The 22,727-nt window shown below is 40.7% G+C and overlaps 1 protein-coding gene across 2 annotated transcripts in view; it reads right to left on the reverse strand.

The window, feature by feature from the left end:
- map3k22 (mitogen-activated protein kinase kinase kinase 22) overlaps positions 1 to 22,727 on the reverse strand; it is a 111,813-nt gene that overhangs the window by 69,400 nt on the left and 19,686 nt on the right. For both annotated transcript variants that reach the window (XM_072259847.1, XM_072259838.1), the window contains exon 2: positions 19,675 to 19,756. In XM_072259847.1, coding sequence (XP_072115948.1) covers positions 19,675 to 19,693 — 19 coding nt within the window. In that variant the 5' untranslated portion in view covers positions 19,694 to 19,756. The remainder of the gene's footprint in view (positions 1 to 19,674; positions 19,757 to 22,727) is intronic.

Below are 22,727 nucleotides of genomic sequence, written 5' to 3' on the forward strand. Positions count from 1 at the left end.
CTGATCAGCACAGGTCTTTAATACTCAGTCAGGTATTCCATCTGGGCCGGATGCTTTCTGTGGGTTCACCCTCCTGAAGAATGCTCTTATGTCAGCCTCAGAGACTGAAATTACAGGGCCATCGGGGGTCATGGGAGTTTGTGAAGGTGCCTCCATGTTTTGGTAGTCAAAGTGAGCATAAAATGCATTGGGTTCATCTTGGAGTGAAACCTTGCTGTTACCTACGTCACTTTGTAGGAGGTAATAACATTCAAGCCCTGCCACAACTGTCAAGCATCCTTCAGTGATTCAATGGCCCAGAATTGCCACTTTGCATGTAAGATGCTTTCTGGAGATCGCAGACTGAGATGCAACACGGAATAGGCCCTTCTGTGCTGCCCAGCAACCTCCGATTTAACCCTAGCCTAATCACGGGGCAATTTACAATCACCAATTAACCTACTAACCAGTACCCCTTTGGACTGTGGGAGGAAACCGGAGCACCCAGATGAAACCCACATACAAACTCCTTACAAGCAGCCGGGGAAACTGAACCTAGGTTGCTGGTACTGTGAAGTGTTGTGCTAACCACTACGCTCACGTGCCACCAGCTTGCCCAACTTATTAAGGTTCCTCTGTAAATCCTGATGACTATCTTCACTGTCAATGAAACCACCTGTTTTGGTATCATCCTTTTTATGAACCCTTTAATGTTTCACTGCTGGATCTAACAGATTTTCCAGTTCTCTAGAATACATTAGCCCTTACCAATTTGTATGCCCTTCACTTCAAGTAAACCTTATCCTTGATCTCTATCTTTAATCACACAGGTTATGGCTCTATCTCATGGAATCTCTCCTAAATAGAATAAATTCCTATAGAATGGAGTATGACGGAATAGTTACTTGAATAGCAGCCACTGTTCATCTACTGACCTGCCTCTTCACTTATTTCTCTTGCCCATTTTAGGCAACTCTACCGTTATACCAAAAAATTGCCCTTATTTAAGTTAAAGACAGTGTTTCTGGACCTGTGGTGTTCACCCTCAAACTGTAGCTGGAAAAGTCTATCATACCACAGTCAAAATCAGCTGAGGAATTTTCCTTTCTTTTCAAATCTTTTTATTATTATTATCCAAAATTAACACGAGTACATTGAAGTAAGCAACACTTGCAATGTCTCAAGAAAAAAATTATTTTAAAGATTGAAAACATTTTTGGTGATAAAAAAAACCCTACTAAGCAAGAAAAAGTGGGGGAAAAAAACAGATTAGGTGCTCAACCCCGGAGCCATGTGTCATACAAAAAGCTTCTAAAGATACACATCAAACCGCCAGCAAGAAAAAAAAGTACCACAAATTTACAATTAGATGGTGGAGGAAATCTATCAATTAACTCAAATGATAATAACAAGCAAATGAACCCAATCTTTTCTCAAAATCAAATATAGGGTCAAAGGTCTGACTTCTAATTTTCTCCAAACTAAGACATAGCATCACTTGAGAGAACCATTGTGACAAAGTGGGAGCTGATGTATCCTTCCACTTCAACAAAATGGCCCTCCTAGCTATCAATGTAACAAATGCAATAAGATGTTGGTCAGACACAGCGATACCATGGATATTTTGAGGAATTATTCCAAAAAGCACAGTTAATTTGTTAGGTTGTAAATTAATTTTAAGTGCTTTAGAAATTGGCAAAAAAAACTGATTTCCCGAACTGTTCCAGTATAGAACAAGACCAAAACATATGTGTCAGTGTGGCTGTCTCAGTTTTCAATCTATCACAATAACTAGGAACATTAGGAAATATCTTAGACAGTCTCTCCTTCGTCAAATGGTAACAATGTACAATTTTAATTTGAATCAGTGAATGACTAGCACAGATCAAAGAAGAGTTAACCAGCTTCAGAATCCGCGTCATAAAAGTCAAATTGAGTTCTTTTTCCCAATCTTGTTTAATCTTAAAATAAAGGACACTTATCCCATTGTAATAGTAAATTATAAGTTCTTCCAATAGAACCCTTCATCGAAGGGTTCATACACATAATAGTATCTAACAGGTCAGCATCCAATATGTAAGGAAAATTACTTAAATATTTTTGTAAGAAATGTCTAACTTGAAGGTACTGTTAAAAGCATGAGTATGAAAGAGAATTTTTATCAACTAATTGTTCAAAAGACATCAATCTATCTTCTTTAAATAAATCCAAAAAAGAATTAATACCTTTATTCTTCCCAAAGTAAAAAAATTGGATCACTCAAAGGCGGCTTAAAAAGTAATTTCAATAAATTAAACTACAAAGTTTAATTTTTTTAAGATTAAAAAAATTGCAGAACTGGAACCAAATTTGCAAAGCATGCTTAATCACAGGGTATAACTTTAAATTAGCAACTTTAGCTAATTGTATAGGTAAAGCAGCTCCCAATAACGAAGTTAAATAAAACCATTTCACATCTTTCAATTCCAGGTCTACCCAAATTGGCCAATTGTTCTTATAAACCCAATATAACCAAAAAGACTTGCATCGCACATTAACAGCCCAGTAATACATTCTTAAATTAGGCAAAGCGAGACCTTAGCTGAGGAATTTTTAAGCACAAGAACTGTTCAATCCTGAGGAAGGGTCTCAGCCCAAAACACCCACTGTTTATTCATTTCCATAGATGCTGCCAGGCCTACTTCCTCCAGTCACAACACGCTGGAGGAACTCAGCAGGTCGGGTAGCATCCGTGGAAATGATCAGTCAATGTTTCCACAGATGTTGCCTGACCTGCTAAGTTCCTCCAGCGTGTTGCGAGTGTTGCTTTGACCCCAGCATCTGCAGAGTATTTTGTGTTTACTACTTCCTCCAGTGTTTGTGTGTGTGGCTCTGGTTTTCCAGCATATGCAGAATTTCTTGTGTTTATTCTTATCAATCCTTCCCCTTAAGTGTGAACAAATCTAAAACAGTCTGCCCCAGTTAGGTTCCATAATATCTTCTTCAAAGAAATGATCCCTGGCACACTTCACAAATTCTTTTATAATATTTTTGCCAATTTATTTCATCTAATCCATATAAATACTAAACTTTCCAATGATAACTGCAGTTCCCTTCAACCATGCTCAAGATAATTCCCCATTATTATTCAGCCCTATTGAAAGGCTGCATTTTGAGGGCCACGAATTGTTCCCACCCACATCTTCCTCCCGTTATTCATGATTTTAACCCAAAGTATTTCCACATAATTACGTAGAAGCACTTGTCTTCTTATCAAGATTCAATACGATTCTGATACCTTCCGTGATTAACAATGTTACTCCATTTCCTTTTCCCTTCAGTCTGTTTTTTTTTGAAACACTGGAATTTTGTTGACCCTGTCACAACATCTCTGTAAGAGCTACTAATCATTATCATGTTACTATCTGTCAACTCATCTAATATGTTGCAAATGCTACATTCATGCACATAAAGGCCCCTGAGCTTTGATTTCCTTAAAATATTTTTGTGGTACTTTTTGCTGAGTATCGTTTTAGAGAAATTGCAAGCGGTTATTAATTTGTATCAAAAAGAAACAATAACAATTAGGAGGCAAGAAAAGTGGACTTATTTCAGCAGGGAGACATAGGTTAAACGAAAAAGCTTCAAATGAACAGTCAGCTCTGCTTTCAATTGTAGTAACTACTTCACTTTAAATCTCCAGCAATGTACTGTAGGAAAGGAGCATACTATTCAGGGCCACATATTTGTTCCACCAGTCAATGTGAGCAAAGCTGATTTATGAGCTAATCCTATGTGCATACCTTTCTCCCATTTCCTGTAATTTAATTATCTCATGAAAATACAACAATCTCAGACTACAAGTACCATTTGCAGAATCCAGTTCAGCAACAAGCAATCTACTGGAGGAGCTCAGCAGGTTGAGCAACATCTGTAAGGGGGGGGTGGGGGAATTATCAGTATTTTGGGTCGAGACCACAAACATTTCCTTCCCTCCCCTCCCCCACAGTTGCTGCTCAACCTGCTGAGATCCTCTTACAGAATGTTTGTTACTCCAAATTCGAGCATCGGCAGTTTCTTGCATTTCCATATTTGTGTATCTTAGATTTTTTTTTTAATTTTACGTCTGAAAGACCGGGTTCTAACTGTCTTATCCTAATCTCACCAGTTCTTGTCTTCCTTGAATTGCTCCCTTCCTATAAATGTCAGGAGCCTTACTTAAGGTCACCTTTTTGACCAGATGACTTCCTCAGATTACTCTCCACAAAATTCCTTCAAGTGCCGCTCCTTTGGTGGCTATGCCTGGGATAAGTTATCTTCTGTATACCTGAATGAACATTCAAAATTTCAATCTTCTAGCCTTTGGCCTTTAATTTACCATGACATTTTAGCAACCGTCATTCAGCCCTACCACACATACGATCCCATATTTGATACCATGTCCCTAATGAAACTATTACTCCCATTTACACTGGCTACTTCTTAATTTATTGCTATTTCTTTAGTACAACAGACACTGACTTGAATGGATATGATAGTCACTCATCACCAGATCTTGACTAAATAAAGCACTATCAAGCCCTGATTCTGTGCATCAAAATTGCTGACTATCCCAAGATTATGTTTTCTTTAGTTTCACTCTCCTCTCTCCTCCAGACTCATCTCCAGCAACTGTGCCTCTCTCCTCTGGACACACCTCCAACTATTATGAAAGGATTACAGTGAACGTGATTATTTGGTCAGCTATCTCTGGAACATCCAAAAAAAAACTGCAGATGCTGTAAATCTTAAGTAAAAACAGAACACACTGGGAAGAATCCTATTTTTTTAGATCTAAAACATTATCTCTGTTACTCTTCCCACAGATGCAGCCTGATCTATTGACTATTTCCATCATTTTTGAGAATTTCCTTCCCTTCAATGACATTTCTCCCAGCATCAGTCCTAAAATCACACCATTCTCCAGTTTTTCATTGAAGTACTCTCTCCAAGTTACTCTCATCTGTGAAAACCAATTGTGATGCTCTTCCCACCAAAATTACGACCAAGCCCCTTTTCTAATCTCCACGTTAGCTAATACTGCTAAAAGGTACTGTCTTTTTTTCAACTCAAATGTAATTGTTTCAGTCCTCAAAAGTTAAGTCCTAACACTTTCATTCTTACAAAGTTATGTCCCATCTCCAGTCTCCCACCTTGTTACCACCTTATCTCAAGTTCCTTGCTTAAAACACTGAAATTAGGATTCCATAGCAATACACACAAAATGCTGGTCAGGCTGCATCCACAGTAATGAATAAACAATCAACATTTGATGTCACAACATTTATTTTGCTATCTCCAGTGTCGCTGTCCGTTTCATCCTCCTTTTTCATATATCAACAGCTATCAGTTTCCATATGTATGCTGATATTATCCATTCTCACTTCACCGCCATCTTCTCTCTTGACCTTCTTCCTCTGTCACTAACTTGCCAGTCTGCTTGTCTAACATGCAAAGTTGACATCATTAGCAATTTCACTGAATAGTTCCTGCTGATAAAGGCTGATACATCAACATTAAACTGAGTGCTTCTGAAATGTTGAGAATATGGTTAAAGAGGAATTTTAGAGAAACATTCTGATGGCAACAAAGCAGATATCAAATTGAATTACAGTTTAATGTTTGATATTGGTACACTTTGGATTGCAGGAAGATATAGATTTATTCAGTTAGATAGAAAGTAACAAATGAAGTTTAAAACAGAGAAGTGTGATGTAACCACAACTAGAAATGTATGATAATCTGCAGATGCTGGAAATTTTGTGCAATACACAGGAACTCAGCAAGTCAGGCAGCATGAACATATCTATGGAGGGGAATAAGCAGTTGATGTCATGGGCTGAGATCCTTCATCGGAACAGGAAAGGAAGGGTGAAGAAGCTGAAGTAAGGTGGTGGCAGAATGGAAAGGGGGAGGTGGAGGAGCACAAGCTGGTAGGTGATAGGTGAGACCAGGTGAGGGGGAAGGCAGGTGTGTGGAGGAGTGGCTGAAGTAAGATACTGGGATATGATAGATGGAAGAGGTGAAGGGCTGAAATCAAATGTTCCCTGGGATCACTTCCTAAGCCACTCCCTTGTCCATTATCCCTCTCCACTGATCTCCCTCCTGGCACTTATCCTTCCAAGCAAAACAAGTGCTACGCCTTACCCTATACCTCTTCCCTCAGTAATATTCAGGGCCCTAAAAAGTCCTTCCAGCTGAGGCGACATGTCACCAGTGAGTCTGTTGGGTGTGTATACTGTGTTCGGTGCTCCCGATGTGGCCTCCTATATATCGGTGAAACCCAACGGGGATGGGAGACCGCTTCACCAAGCATTTATGCTCCGTCTGCCAGAAAAAGAGGGATCTCCCAGTGGCCACCCATTTCAATTCCACTTCCCATTCTGAAATGTCAATCGATGGCTTCCTCCACTGTCGTGATGAGGCCACGCTTAGGTTGGAGGAACGACACCGTATATTCCGTTTGGGTAGCCTCCAAGCTGATGGCATGAACATCAATTTCTCAAACTTCCGGTAATGCCCCCCATCCCCCTCTTCACCATTTCCCATCCCCTTTTCCCTCTCTCACCTCATCTTCAAGCCTGCCCACCACCTCCCTTTGGTGCTCCTATCCCCTTTTCTTTCTTCTACGGCCTTCTGTCTCTTTCACCAATCAACTTCCCAGTTCTTTACTTCATCTTTCCCCCTCCAGGTTTCAACTATTACCTTGTGTTTCTCTCTCCCTTCCCCCTACCATTTAAATCTACTCCCTAGCTTTTTTTTCTCCAGTCCTGCCGAAGGGTTTCGTATTGAAACGTTGACTGTACTCTTTTCCTAGATGCTTCCTGGCCTAGAAACACAGAAAAGCTACAACACAGTACAGGCCCTTCGGCCCACAAAGTTGTGCCGAAAATGTCCCTACCTTAGAAATTACTAGGCCTACCTATAGCCCTCTATCTTTCTAAGCTCCATGTACCTATCCAAATGTCTCTTAAAAGACCCTATCATATCCGCCTCCACCACTGTTGCCGGCAGCCCATTCCACACACTCACCACTCTCTGAGTAAAAAACTTACCCCTGACATCTCCTCTGTACCTACTCCCCAGCATCTTAAACCTGTGTCCTCTTGTGGCAAACATTTCAGCCCTGGGAAAAAGCCTCTGACTATCCACATGATCGATGCCTTTCATCATCTTACACACCTCTATCAGGTTACCTCTCATCCTCCGTTGCTCCAAGGAGAAAAGGCCGAGTTCACTCAACCTATTCTCATAAGGCATACTCCCTAATCCAGGCAACATCCTTGTAAATCTACTCTGCACTCTTTCTATGACTTCCACATCCTTCCTGTAGTGAGGGGACCAGAACTGAGCACAGTACTCCAAGCTGGCTCTGATCAGGGTCCTATATAGCTGCAACATTACCTCTCGGCTCCTAAATTCAATTCCACGATTGATGAAGGCCAATACACCGTACACCTTCTTAACCACAGAGTCGACCTATACAGCTGCTTTGAGTGTCCTATGGACTCAGACCCCAAGATCCCTTTGATCCTCCACGTTGCCAAGAGTCTTACCATTAATACCATATTATGCCATCATATTTGACCTACCACAATGAACCACTTCACACTTATCTGGGTTGAACTCAATCTGCTACTTCTCAGTCCAGTTTTGCATTCTATCAATGTCCCGCTGACAGCCCTCCACACTATCCACAACATCTCCAAGCTTTGTGTCATCAGCAAACTTACTAACCCATCTCTCCACTTCCTCATCCAGGTCATTTATAAAAATCACGAAGAGTAAGGGTCCCAGAACACATCCCTGAGGCACTCCACTGGTGACCGACCTCCATGCAGAATTCAACCCGTCTACAACCACTCTTTGCCTTCTGTGGGCAAGCCAGTTCTGGATCCACAGCAATGTCCCCTTGGATCCTCATGTCTCCTTACTTTCTCAGGAAGCCTTGCATTATCAAATGCTTTGCTGAAATCCATATACATTACATCTACTGCTCTTCCATCATCAATGTGTTTAGTCACATCCTCAAAAAATTCAAACAGGCTCATAAGGCACAACCTGCCCTTGACAAAGCTATGCTGACTATTCCTAATCATATTATACCTTTCCAAATGTTCATAAATCCTGCCTCTCAGGATCTTCTCCATCAACTTACCAACCACTGAGGTAAGACTCACTGGTCTAAAATTTCCTGGGCTAGCTCTACTCCCTTTCCTGAATAAAGGAACAACATCTGCAACCCTCCAATCCTCCGGAACCTCTGCCATCCCCATTGATGATGCAAAGATCACTGCCAGAGGCTCAGCAATCTTCTCCCTCGCCTCCCACAGTTACTCCAATTAAACACTTTTCTAACCTGTCTGCTCCTATCTTTCTCCAATGCTATTGTAAAGGAGATAGAATTATGATCACTATCTCCAAAATGCTCTCCCACTGAGAGATCTGACACCTGACCAGGTTCATTTCCCAATACCAAATCAAGTACAGCCTTTCCACTTGTCGGCTTATCTACATGTTGTGTCAAGGAACCTTCCTGAACACACCTAAGAAACTCCATCCCATCTAAACCCCTTGCTCTAGGGAGATGCCAATTGATATTTGGCAAATTAAAATCTCCCATCACAACTCTGTCATTATTACACCTTTCCAGGATCTGTTTCCCTATCCACTCCTCGATATCCCTGTTACTATTGGGCGGCCTATAAAAAAACACCCAGTAAAGTTATTGACCCTTCCTGTTCCTAACCGCCACCCACAGAGACTCCATCGACAATCCCTCCATGGCATCCACCTTTTCTGCAGCCGTGACACTATCTCTGATCAACAGTGCCATGTCCCCACCTCTTTTGCCTCCCTCCTTATCCTTCCTGAAACATCTAAAACCCGGCACTTGAAGTAACCATTCCTGCCCCTGAGCCATCCATGTCTCTGTAATGGCCACCACATCATATCTCCAAGTACTGATCCATGCTCTAAGCTCATCTGCTTTGTTCACAACACTCTTTGCATTAAAATAGACGCATCTCAAACCTTCGGTCTGAGCGCATCCCTTCTCTATCACCTGCCTATCTTACCTCTCGCACTGTCTGCAAGCTTTCTCTATTTGTGAGCCAACGGCCTCTTCGCCAGTCTCTTCAGTTCGGTTCCCACCCCCCAACAATTCTAGCTTAAACTCTCCCCAGTAGCCTTAGCAAGTCTCCCCGCCAGGATATTGGTCCCCCTGGGATTCAAGTGCAACCTGTCCTTTCTGTACAGGTCACACCTGCCCCAAAAGGGGTCCCAATGATCCAGAAATCTAAATCCTTGCCCCCTGCTCCAATGCCTCAGCCACGCATTTATCCTCCACCTTATTCTATTCCTATTCTCACTGTCGCATGGCACAGGCAGTAATCCCCAGATTACTACCTTTGCAGTCCTGCTTCTCAACTTCCTTCCTAATTCCCTGTAGTCTTTTTACAGGACCTCTTCCCTTTTCCTACCAATATGTACCACGACCTCTGGCTGTTCTCCCTCCCACTGCAGGATATCTTGGACGCGATCTGAAACATCCCAGACCCTGACACCTGGAAAGCAAACTACCATCCAAGTTTCTTTCCCGTGCCCAAAGAATCGCCTGTCTGACCCCTTAACTATAGAGTCCCCTATCACTACTGCCTTCCTCTTCCTTTCCCTACCCTTCTGAGCCACAGGGCCATACTCTGTGCCAGAGGCACAGCCACTGTTGCTTCCCCCAGGTAAAGCTGTTCCCCCCCCAAAAGTACTCAAGCAGGAGTACTTATCGTCAAGGGATACAGCCACAGGGGTACTCTCTAGTACTTGACTCTTCCCCTTCCTCCTCCTGACTGTGACCCACTTGTTTGTCTCCCATAGCCCCAGTGTGTCCACTTGCTTGTAACTCCTTTCTATCACCTCCTCGCTCTCCCTGACCAGGCGAAGGTCATCGAGTTGCATCTCCAGTTCCCTAACTCGGTCCCTTAGGAGCTGCAGCTCGACACACCTGGTGCAAATATGGCCGTCTGGGAGGCTCCAGGACCTCCCACATCCAACACCGAGCACAGAAAACTGGCCTCATACACATACTTCCTCCTTTCCGCAAATAACACCAGTAAACCTACCTCGCCACGCCCCGTTACCGCCTAAGCCCGTTGAGCCAAAGCCCTATCGCTCTGCTGCCGCTCCAAATGCTGCCTGCGGGATATGGCGGTGTTCTTTTTAAACCTTTTGCACTCTACTGGCTGACGTCACATGCCTGCACAGTCTTGCCCCTCTTTTACCCTGAGTAGTAAAAACTGCCTTCGCTCTGAAAATCAGCCGTTCACTCGCAGTCTTCTTGCTCCAAGCCTGCTGAGTTCCTCCAGCAATTTATGTGTGTTACTCTGATTTCAAGCATCTCCAGATTTTCCCTTTTTTGTGATTCTTTTACCAAGTTAATGGTCTTCCAATAACAGTCAAATTTTGTCTCAAAATACATCCCTAAGAACATCCCATAAAGCATAGAATGCTATGTTATGTAGCTGGTCAGGCTGAATGTCAACAAAAAAGCCTCCTTTTCTGGACCTTTCTGACAAATACACAGTACAGAAGGAGAAATATGATAGGTCTCATGCCCATCACAGTCATTTGGTATTGAGTTCCCAGGAAATGATGGGGACACCACTTCACACTATCAGCCAATAAAGGTCTGAGGTTTGTTGATAGGGCATTCTGTCAAATGATTTTGAAAGTCTGCCTGAGTAAACAGCTGACAGGATCTACCACCTCCTTTTCTTACAACATCTCAAGGACATTGATTACAAGCCACAGGAATCATCTGAGACTGCATATGCTGGAATTTGAGGAAAAGACAATATTCTGGTAGAACACCAGGTTGGGCAACATCTATGGAGGGAAATGGACTTTCAACATTTCAGGTAAAGAGGCTTCTTCCAGATTTCCAGTATAGTCTAATATCATGGGTAAAGCCCTCCCCAGCAATGAGCACATCTACATGAAGCATTGTCACAGGAAAGCAACATCCATCATCAAGGATCCCTACTACCCAGGCCATGCTCTCTTCTCACTGCTGCCATCAGAAAGAAGGTACAGGAGTCTCAGGACTCACAATACCAGGTTCAGGAACAATTATTTCTCCTCAACCATCAGGCTCTCAAACCAAAGGGATAACTTCACTCAACTTCAGTTGTCCATCACTGAAATGTTCCCATAACCTATAGACTCACACTCAAGGACTCTTCATCTCATGTTCTCGATAATAATAAATAAATGAGCAATAAATATCATTTCTTTCTTTTTGTTTTTGCACAGTTTGTTGTCTTTTGCAGACTGATTGAACGCCCATGCCGATGCAGTCTTTCATTGATTTTATTATGGTTATTATACTAGTATGGATTTACTGAGTATGCCTGCAAGAAAATGGATCCCGGGGTTGCACATCTTGACAAATACAGTACGTACTTTGATGACAAATTTACTTTGAACTTTGATTGGTAGACAATGATGTTCCTTTGAAATGGCTATGGCCCATCATCCATTGCAAAATTGGGGGTAGGCAGAACAGAGCAAACAATGTAAAAGCAGCAATTTTTTGCACTAGAACTAGATAGCAGTTGGATTGGAGATACATCTCTACCAAAGGAGGTGTAAGGCACTCCTTCCGTCCGCCAGCCTGCAGGTCACCCTTGGGCAGGATGTAGCACAAGCTTAGCCCCCTGATCAGGGTCACATGAAGCCATGGGAGCAGGTGGTGGATGGTCATATGAGCAGTTGGTGCATTATCACGTCCTGGTTATGCGACCACAGACATCAGGCAGACAATCTCTGAATAGTAGTTATAACAGCTGTAGTCACCTATCTTGTAAAGACACTGCCCAGAGAAAGGCAATGGCTAAACACTTCTGCAGAAAAATTTGCCAAGAACAATCATGTTCATGGAAAGACCATAATCGCCTATGTCATACGACATGGCACATAACCAACAAACGATATACTGTAGCAGTCAAACCCCAGCTTAAGCACCGAATACAGATCAGTTCACTACGTGAAAAATCTTGCTGCATAGCAGAGGATACAGAAGTGATTTATGAAATTGTTGCCAGGGCAAGAAAATTTTACTTACTAAGAAAAATTGGATAAGCTGAGGCTAAAATTGTTTTCTTTGGAACAGCCAAGATTATAAGAAAACTTAGCTGCATGAACCGTAAGAGGCCGGGAAAGAGGTTAATTGTAAGACCTATTTCCCTTAGCTTAGGAGTTTGAAAACCAGGAGCTCAGAATTAATTGACAGGTGGATTAAAAGGGAAATGAAGAAAACTTTGTTCACTAAGGGGTCTGTAACTCAGTGCCTGATGGGGAGGTCACCTCTAATTGGGCAGGTACCTAAACAGCTGTGACCTACAGGACTGTGGGCTCAATGCAGGAGTGTGGGAAATAAATAGCCTCCTTTCAACTGGCACAAACATTATGGTCTGAATGGCCTCCTGCATAAGAATTTTGTTTCATGATTCTATTATCAAGTCTATGCCAGTTCTCTGCGGAACAACCAGTTGGTCACATTCGCCCATTCTATTCTGCTAACCCCACAAATGTCTATTCAATTTCAATTTGAAACCTTTTGATAGCCTTTTTCAACCTACACCATCCCGCTCTCTGCAGGCACTGAGTTCTAAGTCATTGCTACTAATCATGTAAAATAATTCTTCCTCACACCCCCCTAATATTTTACTGCAAACCCCAAAATAGTGATGGCTACCAGCAGCAGATTGGAAAAGGATTTTCCTTGTTTACTCATCTGAGATCTGTCATAATCTTCTCTACCTCTACCAAGTCTCCATCCAAACTCCTTTGCATCTAAGAGGACATTCCAAATGTTTGTAACCTAACATTATAACTGAAATCCATCTTCTCCAGAGCCAGTCTATTAAATATTCTCTGCAATCTCTCAATATGTTTCACATCCTTCTTAAACTGTATTGACTAGAATTGAATGCAAAGCTCCAGTTGTTACTTAACTCAATGTCTATAAAGGTTCAGCATAACTTCCCTGCTTTTGTATTGGAAACAGCTGAGAACATTTGAACAAAGAAGAGTACAGCAGAGAAACAGGCACTTTGACCCCACAATGTCTGTGCTAAACATGATGCCAACTGAAACGACACGTTTGTATGCATGTGGTCCATATCCCTCAATTCCCTGTCTGCTCATGCTCAAAGTTCAAGGTAAATTTTATTATCAGAGTACATACAAAGCACCGCATAGAACCCTGAGATTCATTTTCAGTGGGCATACTCAGTACATCTATAGAATTGTAACTATAACAGGATCAATGAATGATCAAGTAGAGTGCAGAAGACAATAATCTTTGCAAATATAAGTATACCAGTAAATAAATAGCAATAAGTTCAACAAAATAAAGAGTCAAATTGAGATAATTGGTTGTGGGAACATCTCAATGGATGGGCAAATGAGTGTGGTTATCCCCTTTGGTTCAAGAGCCTGATGATTGATGGATAGTAACCATTCTTGAAGCTGGTAGTGTAAGTCCTGAGGTTCTTGTACCTTCCACCTGATGCAGCAGCCAGAAAAGAGCTACTTAAGAGCTATCATGTATCTACCTTAGTGCCTCTTAAAGATTGCTATCAAACTTGCTTCCCCTAGCAGCTCGCTCTAGGCACTTCTTTGTATAAAACTTGCTACATAAATCTCCTTTAAACTTTACTCCTATCACTTTAAAGTTATGCCCTGCAAAATATTCAATTACACTCACCAGTCCTCAACAAACCAAGCAGCCTTAAGTCCCTTAAATGATCCACACTCCTTTGAGCCAAAATTTAACAGGCTTTCAGCTCAACAAGCCCACTGCGCCTATTTTACTCCTACTTTTTATTCTTCCCTCTTTTGTTAGCAAGTCAGATTTTATCAAACATTTGCCCATGAGGGGCAATTTACAGTAACAATAATCTTACCAATCTGCACGCCTTTGGGTTGTGGGAGGAAATAAGATCACCAGAAGGAAGCCTACATGATCACGGAGAGAATGCAGAAGCTCCACACAGACAGCACGCAAGTTCAGGAAGGAAGCTCGGTCTCTAGCGCTGTGAGACAACATCTCTGCTAGTATTAGAACAGTGCAAGTAAGCCTTTCATTGACTCCCTCCATCGCTTTTTTCGCTCAAAATGCATCACCTCAAACCCCTCTGTGTTAATTTCCATCTGGCATGTCTACTCATGCCCACATTGGATGGTATAGAACATAGAACGGTACAGCTCAGGAGCAGGTCCTTCAGCCCTTGATGTTGTGCTGAACTAATTAAGCAAGTAATTAAATGCCTAACTGATCTACTTCCTACTGCTTACACAAGGTCCATATCAAAATCACAATCAGGTTTATAACCACTGACTTATATGCCATGAAATTTGTTGTTCTGCAGCAACAGTACAGTGCAAAGACATAATAATTATTAAATTTACAAAATAAATAAACAAGGGAATAACAAATTAGTGTTTATGGACAGTTCAGTTATCTGATAGCAGAAGGAAAGAAGCTGTTCCAAAATCATTGAATATAGGTCTTCAAGCTCTCGTACTTCCTTCTCGATGGTAGTAATGAAAAAAGGGATGTCTCAAATGATAGGGTCATTAGTGATGGATGTCACCTTCTTGGGGCATCACCTCTGAGATCATATGATCGTAATGTATAGGAGCAGAGCTCAACTATTTGGCCCATTGAGTCTGCTCCGCTATTTCATCATGGCTGATTCAATTTTCACCTCAGCCCCAATCTCCTGTCTTCTCCCCGAATCTCTTCATGTCCTGACCAATCAAGAATCTATCAACCTCTGCCTTAAACATACATAAAGACTTGGCCTTCACAGCTGCCTGTGGCAAAGAATACCACAGATTCACCATTCTATGGCTAAAGAATCCCTGTGCATACCTAAAAGCCTCTTGAGAGCATCTATAATATGTGTCTCCGTTACCACTCATGGCAGTGCATGACAGACTCCCACCACTCTCTGTGTAAAAAAAAATTCCTGCACATCTCCTTTGAACTTGCCCTCTCTCATCTTAAGTGCATGCCCTCTAATACTCGACCCTGGGGAAAAGAGTACTGGCTCTCTACTCTGTGTATGCCCCTCTCTCCCCTTAGCCTCTGTTGGTCCAGAGAAAATAACCCAAGTTCTCCTTATGGTACACACCCTCTAATCAAAAGGTCAGATCCGGGTAAGAATCGTCTGTATCCTCTTCAAAACTTTCACACCCTTCCGGCGTGGGATACCCAGAAAGGAATGCAATGTGGCCTAACTTGCACATTATAAAATATGTAAGTTTTATGAATCTACAATGTCTCTTGAACTCTATGCCTTGACTAATAAAGTCAAGCACGCCATATGTTTTTACTACCCTATCAACGCATGCACTCACTTTCAGGGAGTAATGCACTTGGACCCCAAAATCCCTCTGTACATCAAGCTGTTAATCCTGCCTTAAACTGCTTCAAGGATAAGGCAGATTTAGTAATGGCCATCGCCAGATAATTGAAAGGGACTATTTATAGATATCTAAATCAGAAATTACCTGATATGATAACTACACCTCACAGTGTTGTAATGAATGGCATCACAAGCATGCAAGACTAATAAGGAAGAACAATAAAAGTGGAGAGACAAGGGAAACTAGTCTGCTATTCATAGGAATGTATGAATGGAGTTTTGAATGTAATATTATGGGAGCTCACTCTTATCTATGGTGTCCATGAGACGAGCATTTGTAATGTAGGGAGAGCTTGTATATTTATCTTGTTTTGTTTCTTGAAAAATACCATTATGGATGAGTGAAGTGCTGTACATTTTAGCTGTGTATGCAAAAAAAAGCAGCCAACAATGTAAGATTATGGAGATAAATAAATTCACAGTTAAACCATTGTCATGTAACATGAGGTGAGAGCAAACTGCATCAAGTCTGCAGCAGAACAGGAAGCTATTCTTCAAATTTTAGCTTCCAGCTGGAAAAGACTCCCAACTCCCTCAAAATGACACACCCACTAAGAAAGCAATTACTGGGTAAAACGTTAATTAAGATTTCCAATAGACAATCAAAATTAACGAAATTAGAAAATGTGTGACATGTGACTTGTATTCATGTAGCAGTCAAACTAAAAAAAACAGAAAGTTAAAAGCAAGAGCAAAGCAGTGTAAAGTCCAGCTGTAGTTTCTGCAAGAATTGCGAAGAGGGATATAAATATAATTTAGGGAATTTTCCATGACTGCTCCTGCCTTCATCCCTTTGGGAGGCTACTATCTATTGAAATGGGTCCCATTTCCCACTCTGCTGTTGATATAAGAGGGATTTTGGCTCCTATCATTGATCCTACAGGATGTGTTCACATTCACTCTTGGATAAACAGACTACTATGGAAAACATGGAAAGAACTCCAGTCTGTGTGTCAGAAGTTAATGAAATAAACACAAAGAGTCAGTGAAGTGCAATGTCCAACTTACCCAATAGCTGAATGATCCAAGTCAGGGAATAAAGAATTCTCAAAAATTGCAAGATTCCCTACCACAAGAAAAATGGAGAATAAACAAAGAGGAAAGGAGGCTTAATGTTTTTTTTAAATCAGTGATAAACATATCTGAATAGAGCAAAATGAAATGAGAAAAACTAATATATGAAACTGTAGGCTATCTCAACACCACACATGAAGTTCAGCACAATCAGGATTTCGAACAGCAGAGTGTGCTCTGGTCAGGAAGTCCAGCCTTTGAAGCAGAACACAAGAAAGTAGGAGCAGGACTAGGCCACTTGGACTTTCAAGGTTATTCTCCTATTTAATATAACCATGGTTAATTTTTACTGGCCATCACTTCTCTTCTGTGCTAGATCTCCCTAACCCTTAATTCTCTGATTTTTTGGTAAGTATTTATCCATTTCCATCTAAAATATATCTGATGATCAGACCTCAAACACCTTTAGGGGCAGGAAGTTCCAGAGTCTCACTATCTCTGAGAGAAGAAATTCCTCCATGTTTCAGTCCTAAAGGACAATCACTCATTTTAAATGCACAAAATTAGTGTAAAAGGCACAATATTCCTCTCAAAGAAATTTGGCTCTCATCAGTTTCTTTTGCCTTTAAAAAATGGGTAGATATGCTTGATGCCTGAAACAGATGCAGTAATAAGGCAATTTGTTTAGCTATTAATATAAAACACACTACTTATCTCTTATTACTTCAATAAACACCAACTTGAATAAGAACATATGAAATAGAAGTTCCTAATAAGCTCCTTAAACCTCCTCAGCCATTCAAAGTTCAATGGAAATTTATTATCAAAGTATGCATATATTACCATATTCTACTGAAATTCATTTTCTTGCAGGCAATTACAGAAAAAAATGCAATAGAATATTATGAGAAAACTATGTATAAGCAAAGACTGACAAACCACCAATGTGCAAACGTAGAGAAACTGCAAATAAAAATAATACTGACAGCATGAGTTGTAATGAGTCCTTGAAAGTGAGTGTGTAACTGGTTGGATCATCTCAGAATAGTGGTGAATGAAGTCATCCACACTTGTTCAGGAGCCTAATGGTTTTAAGGTAATAACTGTTCCTGAAACTGGTAATGTGGGACCTAAGGCTTCTGCGCCGCCGGTATGATGGTAGTAGCGAGAAGAAGTCATGGCCTGGATGGTAGGGGTCTTTGATGGTTGATTTCTTCTGGTAGCACTGCATGCAGATGTACACAGTGGTCAGGATGGCTTTGCCAGTGATGGAATGGGTGATTTACCACCTTCTATAGGTTCTTCCTCTCCTGGGCATTGGTGTTTCCACACCAGGTTACGATGAAACTAGTTAGGGTACTCTCCACTGTGCATCTATAGAAGTTCAAAGTTTTGGTGGCATGCCAAAATCTACACAAACTTCTAAGAAAGTAGAGGCACCGTTTTGCCTTCTTTGTAAAGACACTTATGTGGGGGGTCCTGGGACAGTTCCTCTGATATGATAGCACCAAAGTATTTAAAGTTACTGACCCTCTCCACCTTTGATCCCCTAATGAGGACTGGCTCATGGACTTCATCTTCTTCCTCCTGTAGTTAATTATCAGCTTTTTTTGTTTTGCTGACACTGAGGTAGTTGTTGCGGCATCATTCAACCTGATATTCAATCTCCCGCAACAACACCATCACTGATTCTTTACCTCAGCAATATTTCAGTTTCCCTTGATACATCTAAAAGCCACAAACATAATGACCTGTGTTCTAAATGATTGAGCTTCCATATCCTTCTTTGGCAAAGAATTCCAAAGATCCATCACCTGAGTGATGAAAAGGACATTTCCTTATTTTATGACTAACCTTCATACTCAACTTCTCAGCCACAGACAACATTCTCTCTACACCTATTCCTACATAAATTTTGTATGTTTCAATGGGGTCACTTTTCCTCTCACTCTCTGAAACACATAAACACCCTGAAGAGATTAGCCTATTTAATCTACCTCACATAACAAAGCTATCATCCCATGAATCTGTCTGGTGAATCTTTGCTGCATTCCCCATATAGTTCATCTAATTCTAAAGTAAAGATTGTACCCAATATTCACCAGAGCTCTAATACGATAAGGTACTTTATACACATGTATTTAAACCATTTTACCATAAATTTTCCATTTCTTAACTTGGTACTCAGCTCATTCAGCTGGTCTATATCCACTTGAAACTTCTTTGCCTCCCCACCACTACTCACGTTCCCATTTCATTTGGTGTCACCACCAAACTTAGAAATATGACATTTAGTCCCCTCAGCCAAACTCTTAATATAGGTTGTGAATAAGTGAGGCCAAGTACCAATCACTGCAGTAGCCCATTAGTAACAGCCTGCCAACCCGAGAAAAAAAACATTACCTTCCATTGCATTCTCCCTGTTAGTGAATCTAGTTATGTATAAATACAAATCACACTCCACTAAACTCTACAGGAGGCATGTCATATTGGTGAAATAAACACAACGGCAGAAGGAAAGGTGCACAAACCGTCTATTTAAGATCATAAAGCTCTCACACTGCTGCAGTGGAGCATAAGGAACAGAAGCAGAGGTACCAGTGAAGTGAGACCCATTCAGTGTTTAGGCTGATCATGTGCTATCTTGAAACTAAAGCTAGTAATCACAGTTTCACATGTCAGAGGGAAACACATGTCAGCATCTTCTCTGTTAACTTTCCCAGATTTCTGTATATACCTCTCATTCTTCTAAACTTAAAGACAGTATGACCCAAACTTACTTTCTCTTTCCAAACAGGACGACTCCTTCCCCCAGGAAATCTACATTGCATCAACTCCAAGGCAAAGATACCTTTCCTTCAACAATGTGGTGATCAGAATGTACATGTATATCAACCAACACATGGATCTCCAAAGTTTACTACTTGCACACTACTGAAAAAATAATGTTTCAATATTCTCCCTACCCTCACATTTTCCAACATTATGCAGACTCTCCTTCCACCTCACTGGTCGCCAAACTTTCATTTTGGAATGGTGGTAAACCACAATAGCATTTCCTTGACGTTTACACATTCTGACATTCTATAGAGGCACAAAGGAGAAACAGGAGCAAAAGGAGGCCATCACTGATTGAAACTAGAGGAAGAAGCACGTGGAAGGACTTACTTACCCATGATTACTGTCAACATCAGGACAAGCTTTCTAGGTGTCAAAGTAGAAATTTGGTGCTATCTTCTCATGGTAAAGTTACCCTGGTGAATGAACAAGAAAGATTCTCTATTAGTTGCAAAATTTCTAAACAAAATTCCCTTCGAATATACAGACACTTGTATTATTTTTAATATTTGAGAACCATTAATGATTTTATCAATATTTCACCTAGCAATATGGATTTTAATCTAACATTCAATATATTAAATTTGTCTAAAAACCACTCTAGCAAAGAAGAATGAATGACTTCACACTTACTCTTGGCTCAGATAGCACAGTTCCTGCATTTATCTCAAGTGAGCTGAACATCACCACCACAACCTGATTTGTACAACTGTATTTGGACAACTCTATACCCTTACATCTCATCTAAAACACTGAAAGTATCTACATCGAGCAAGGAATGATATAGTGATTAGCCAAGTGTGTAAAAGAGGAGCCAGAGATGAAAGAAAAATGCAGCCACTCTGGCATATCAAGAAATGAAATCTTCCAGCATTCTGGTTAACATTTCACCTACAAAATGAACCACAGATTAACTGGTCATTCATCTTACAGTCAGTTAGAACAGTATAGCACAACAAGAATATTTCAGGTTTTGGAACTATTCTAGAACATTGTAAAATACAGTGTATGAATTTGTGAATTACTATTATTACTTACTTAATACAATAATTTCTTAATGAAACATGGGTAGTAAACAAGCAGTCCCATAAGTTCTGGACATACCTATTCACAAATATGCATCACTGTTCACAAATTTACATATTGACAGCCCGGAGCGCATATGGAGAACTCAGACACAAAGTTCAGTAGAGAGATTCAAATTTTATTTTCAGAAGTTTCTCTCATACCCCTCATTTATTTATGTTCCCATCCCATCCCCACAAACTCCTTCCCCAACTATGGTACATCGGTTAACAAAACACTATGTTAGAATTTAAAAGGTTCCAGATTTGAACAGTAAGCTACACCAACCTTAGTCTCATGTAATAATGTAATATATGGGCTAGTAATACAGCAGCTTACTCTGGATGAATTCCTCTGTCAATAGCTATTAGGAACTAATGCACAGTTTTATTTCACATTAGTAGTAGTAGTGTTCTAATTTGTTCTGTATTTCACTTAAACACATAATTTGTTTCTCAGTTGAATGGTAGTTTGTCTTTTTTTAAAAATAAGTTTGCAACTAATTCCATTAAATTTCAGCTAATTGCAGCAGCCACTTAATTGGGCCAAAATGTACTGGTCCCGATGCGTCCCAATTAACCAGAGTCCACTGTATTACATTATTACACACAACCTCAGTGGCCTTATCTGGATAGGTCAACAAATTTAGAGAACAGCAGAGTGGGAGAAAGCAGCAAGAGAAAGAAATCAGTCAAGGATATCCTTGTCCAGAGTCTCTTTTAACAACCTCTTTCAATGGAAATGGCTTCTTTTAACATCCTGTGATATACTTCAGCTAGACTTGTCAATTTATTAAATAATACAATCTATTTAAGGACTTGTCCATTTTCAAAGTTGATGGACTCCTAATATTTTCTCTTTATTTTGATTATCCAAACAACATTTCACATTTACATCATCAGAACCATCTCTCTCTGCAATGAACACAATCATAAAAAAAAGTTTGTTAGGAATGTTATCCCTATCCTAATCGACATAGATTACCTTTACAGTTTCTAACAGGCTTTTCTTTTTTTCATCTGCTTGCTATACATTCTAATTTCTTTTTCCTTGCCAATGTTTTCTCACGCCCTCTATCTGTTTTCATAATGCCCTTTGTAATATACTCCTACACCACGCATACTATTCCAGACTTTCTAATGCATTCAGTTCTCAATGGTTAATGTTTTGCTTTTGTTTTGTTTTACCCTATTTCCTATGTACCCTGACATCCCAAGATCTTTGGCTGTCCTATTGTCTATTGGTGCCTGCCCAGCACTTGCATCAGGCACTTGGCAATGGTGTAACACAAACCCACCCTCATTCCAACACCTTCAAATATTATTGTACAGAGCAAGAAGAAAGCCTACTTGCAAATTAAAATAAATCTGAGAACTGAGAAATCTGAGATGTTCTCAGGGAAAAATACAGAAGAAACGTGACAAATGTTCAGGGGATATTTGTGTGGAGTTCTGCATAGGTACGTTCCAATGAGACAGGGAAGTTATGGTAGGGTACAGGAACCATGGTGTACAAAGGCTGTAATAAATCTAGTCAAGAAGAAAAGAAAAGCTTACAAAAGGTTCAGAGAGCTAGGTAATGTTAGAGATCTACAAGATTATAAGGCTAATAGGAAGGAGCTTAAGAAGGAAATTAGGAGAGCCAGAAAGGGCCATGAGAAGGCCTTGGCGGGCAGGATTAAGGAAAACTCCAAGACATTCTACAAGTATGTGAAGAGCAAGAGGATAAGACATGAAAGAACAAGACCTATCAAGTGTGACAGTGGGAAAGTATGTATGGAGCCGAAGAAAATAGCAGAGGTACTTAATGAATACTTTACTTCAGTATTCACTATGGTAAAGGATCTTGGTGACTGTAGTGATGACTTGCAGCAGACTGAAAAGCTTGAGCATGTAGATATTAAGAAAGAGGACGTGCTGCAGCTTTTGGAAAGCATCAAGTTGGATAAGTCACTGGGACCGGATGAGATGTACCCCAGGCTACTGTGGGAGGCAAGGGAGGAGATTGCTGAGCCTCTGGCAATGATCTTTGCATCATCAATGGGGACGGGAGAGGTTCGAGGTTTGGAGGGTTGCAGATGTTGTTCCCTTATTCAAGAAAGGGAGTTGAGATAGCCCAGGAAATTATAGACCAGTGAGTCTTATTTCAGTGGTTGGTAAGTTGATGGAGAAGATCCTGAGGGGCAGGATTTATGAACATTTGGAGAGGTATAATATGATTAGGAATCGTCAGCATGGCTTTGTCAAGAGCAGGTCGTACCTTACGAGCCTGATTGAATTTTTTGAGGATGTGACTAAACACATTGATGAAGTAAGAGCAGTA

This window comes from Mobula birostris, chromosome 1, assembly GCF_030028105.1.
Source record: "Mobula birostris isolate sMobBir1 chromosome 1, sMobBir1.hap1, whole genome shotgun sequence".
Taxonomy (NCBI): domain Eukaryota; kingdom Metazoa; phylum Chordata; class Chondrichthyes; order Myliobatiformes; family Myliobatidae; genus Mobula; species Mobula birostris.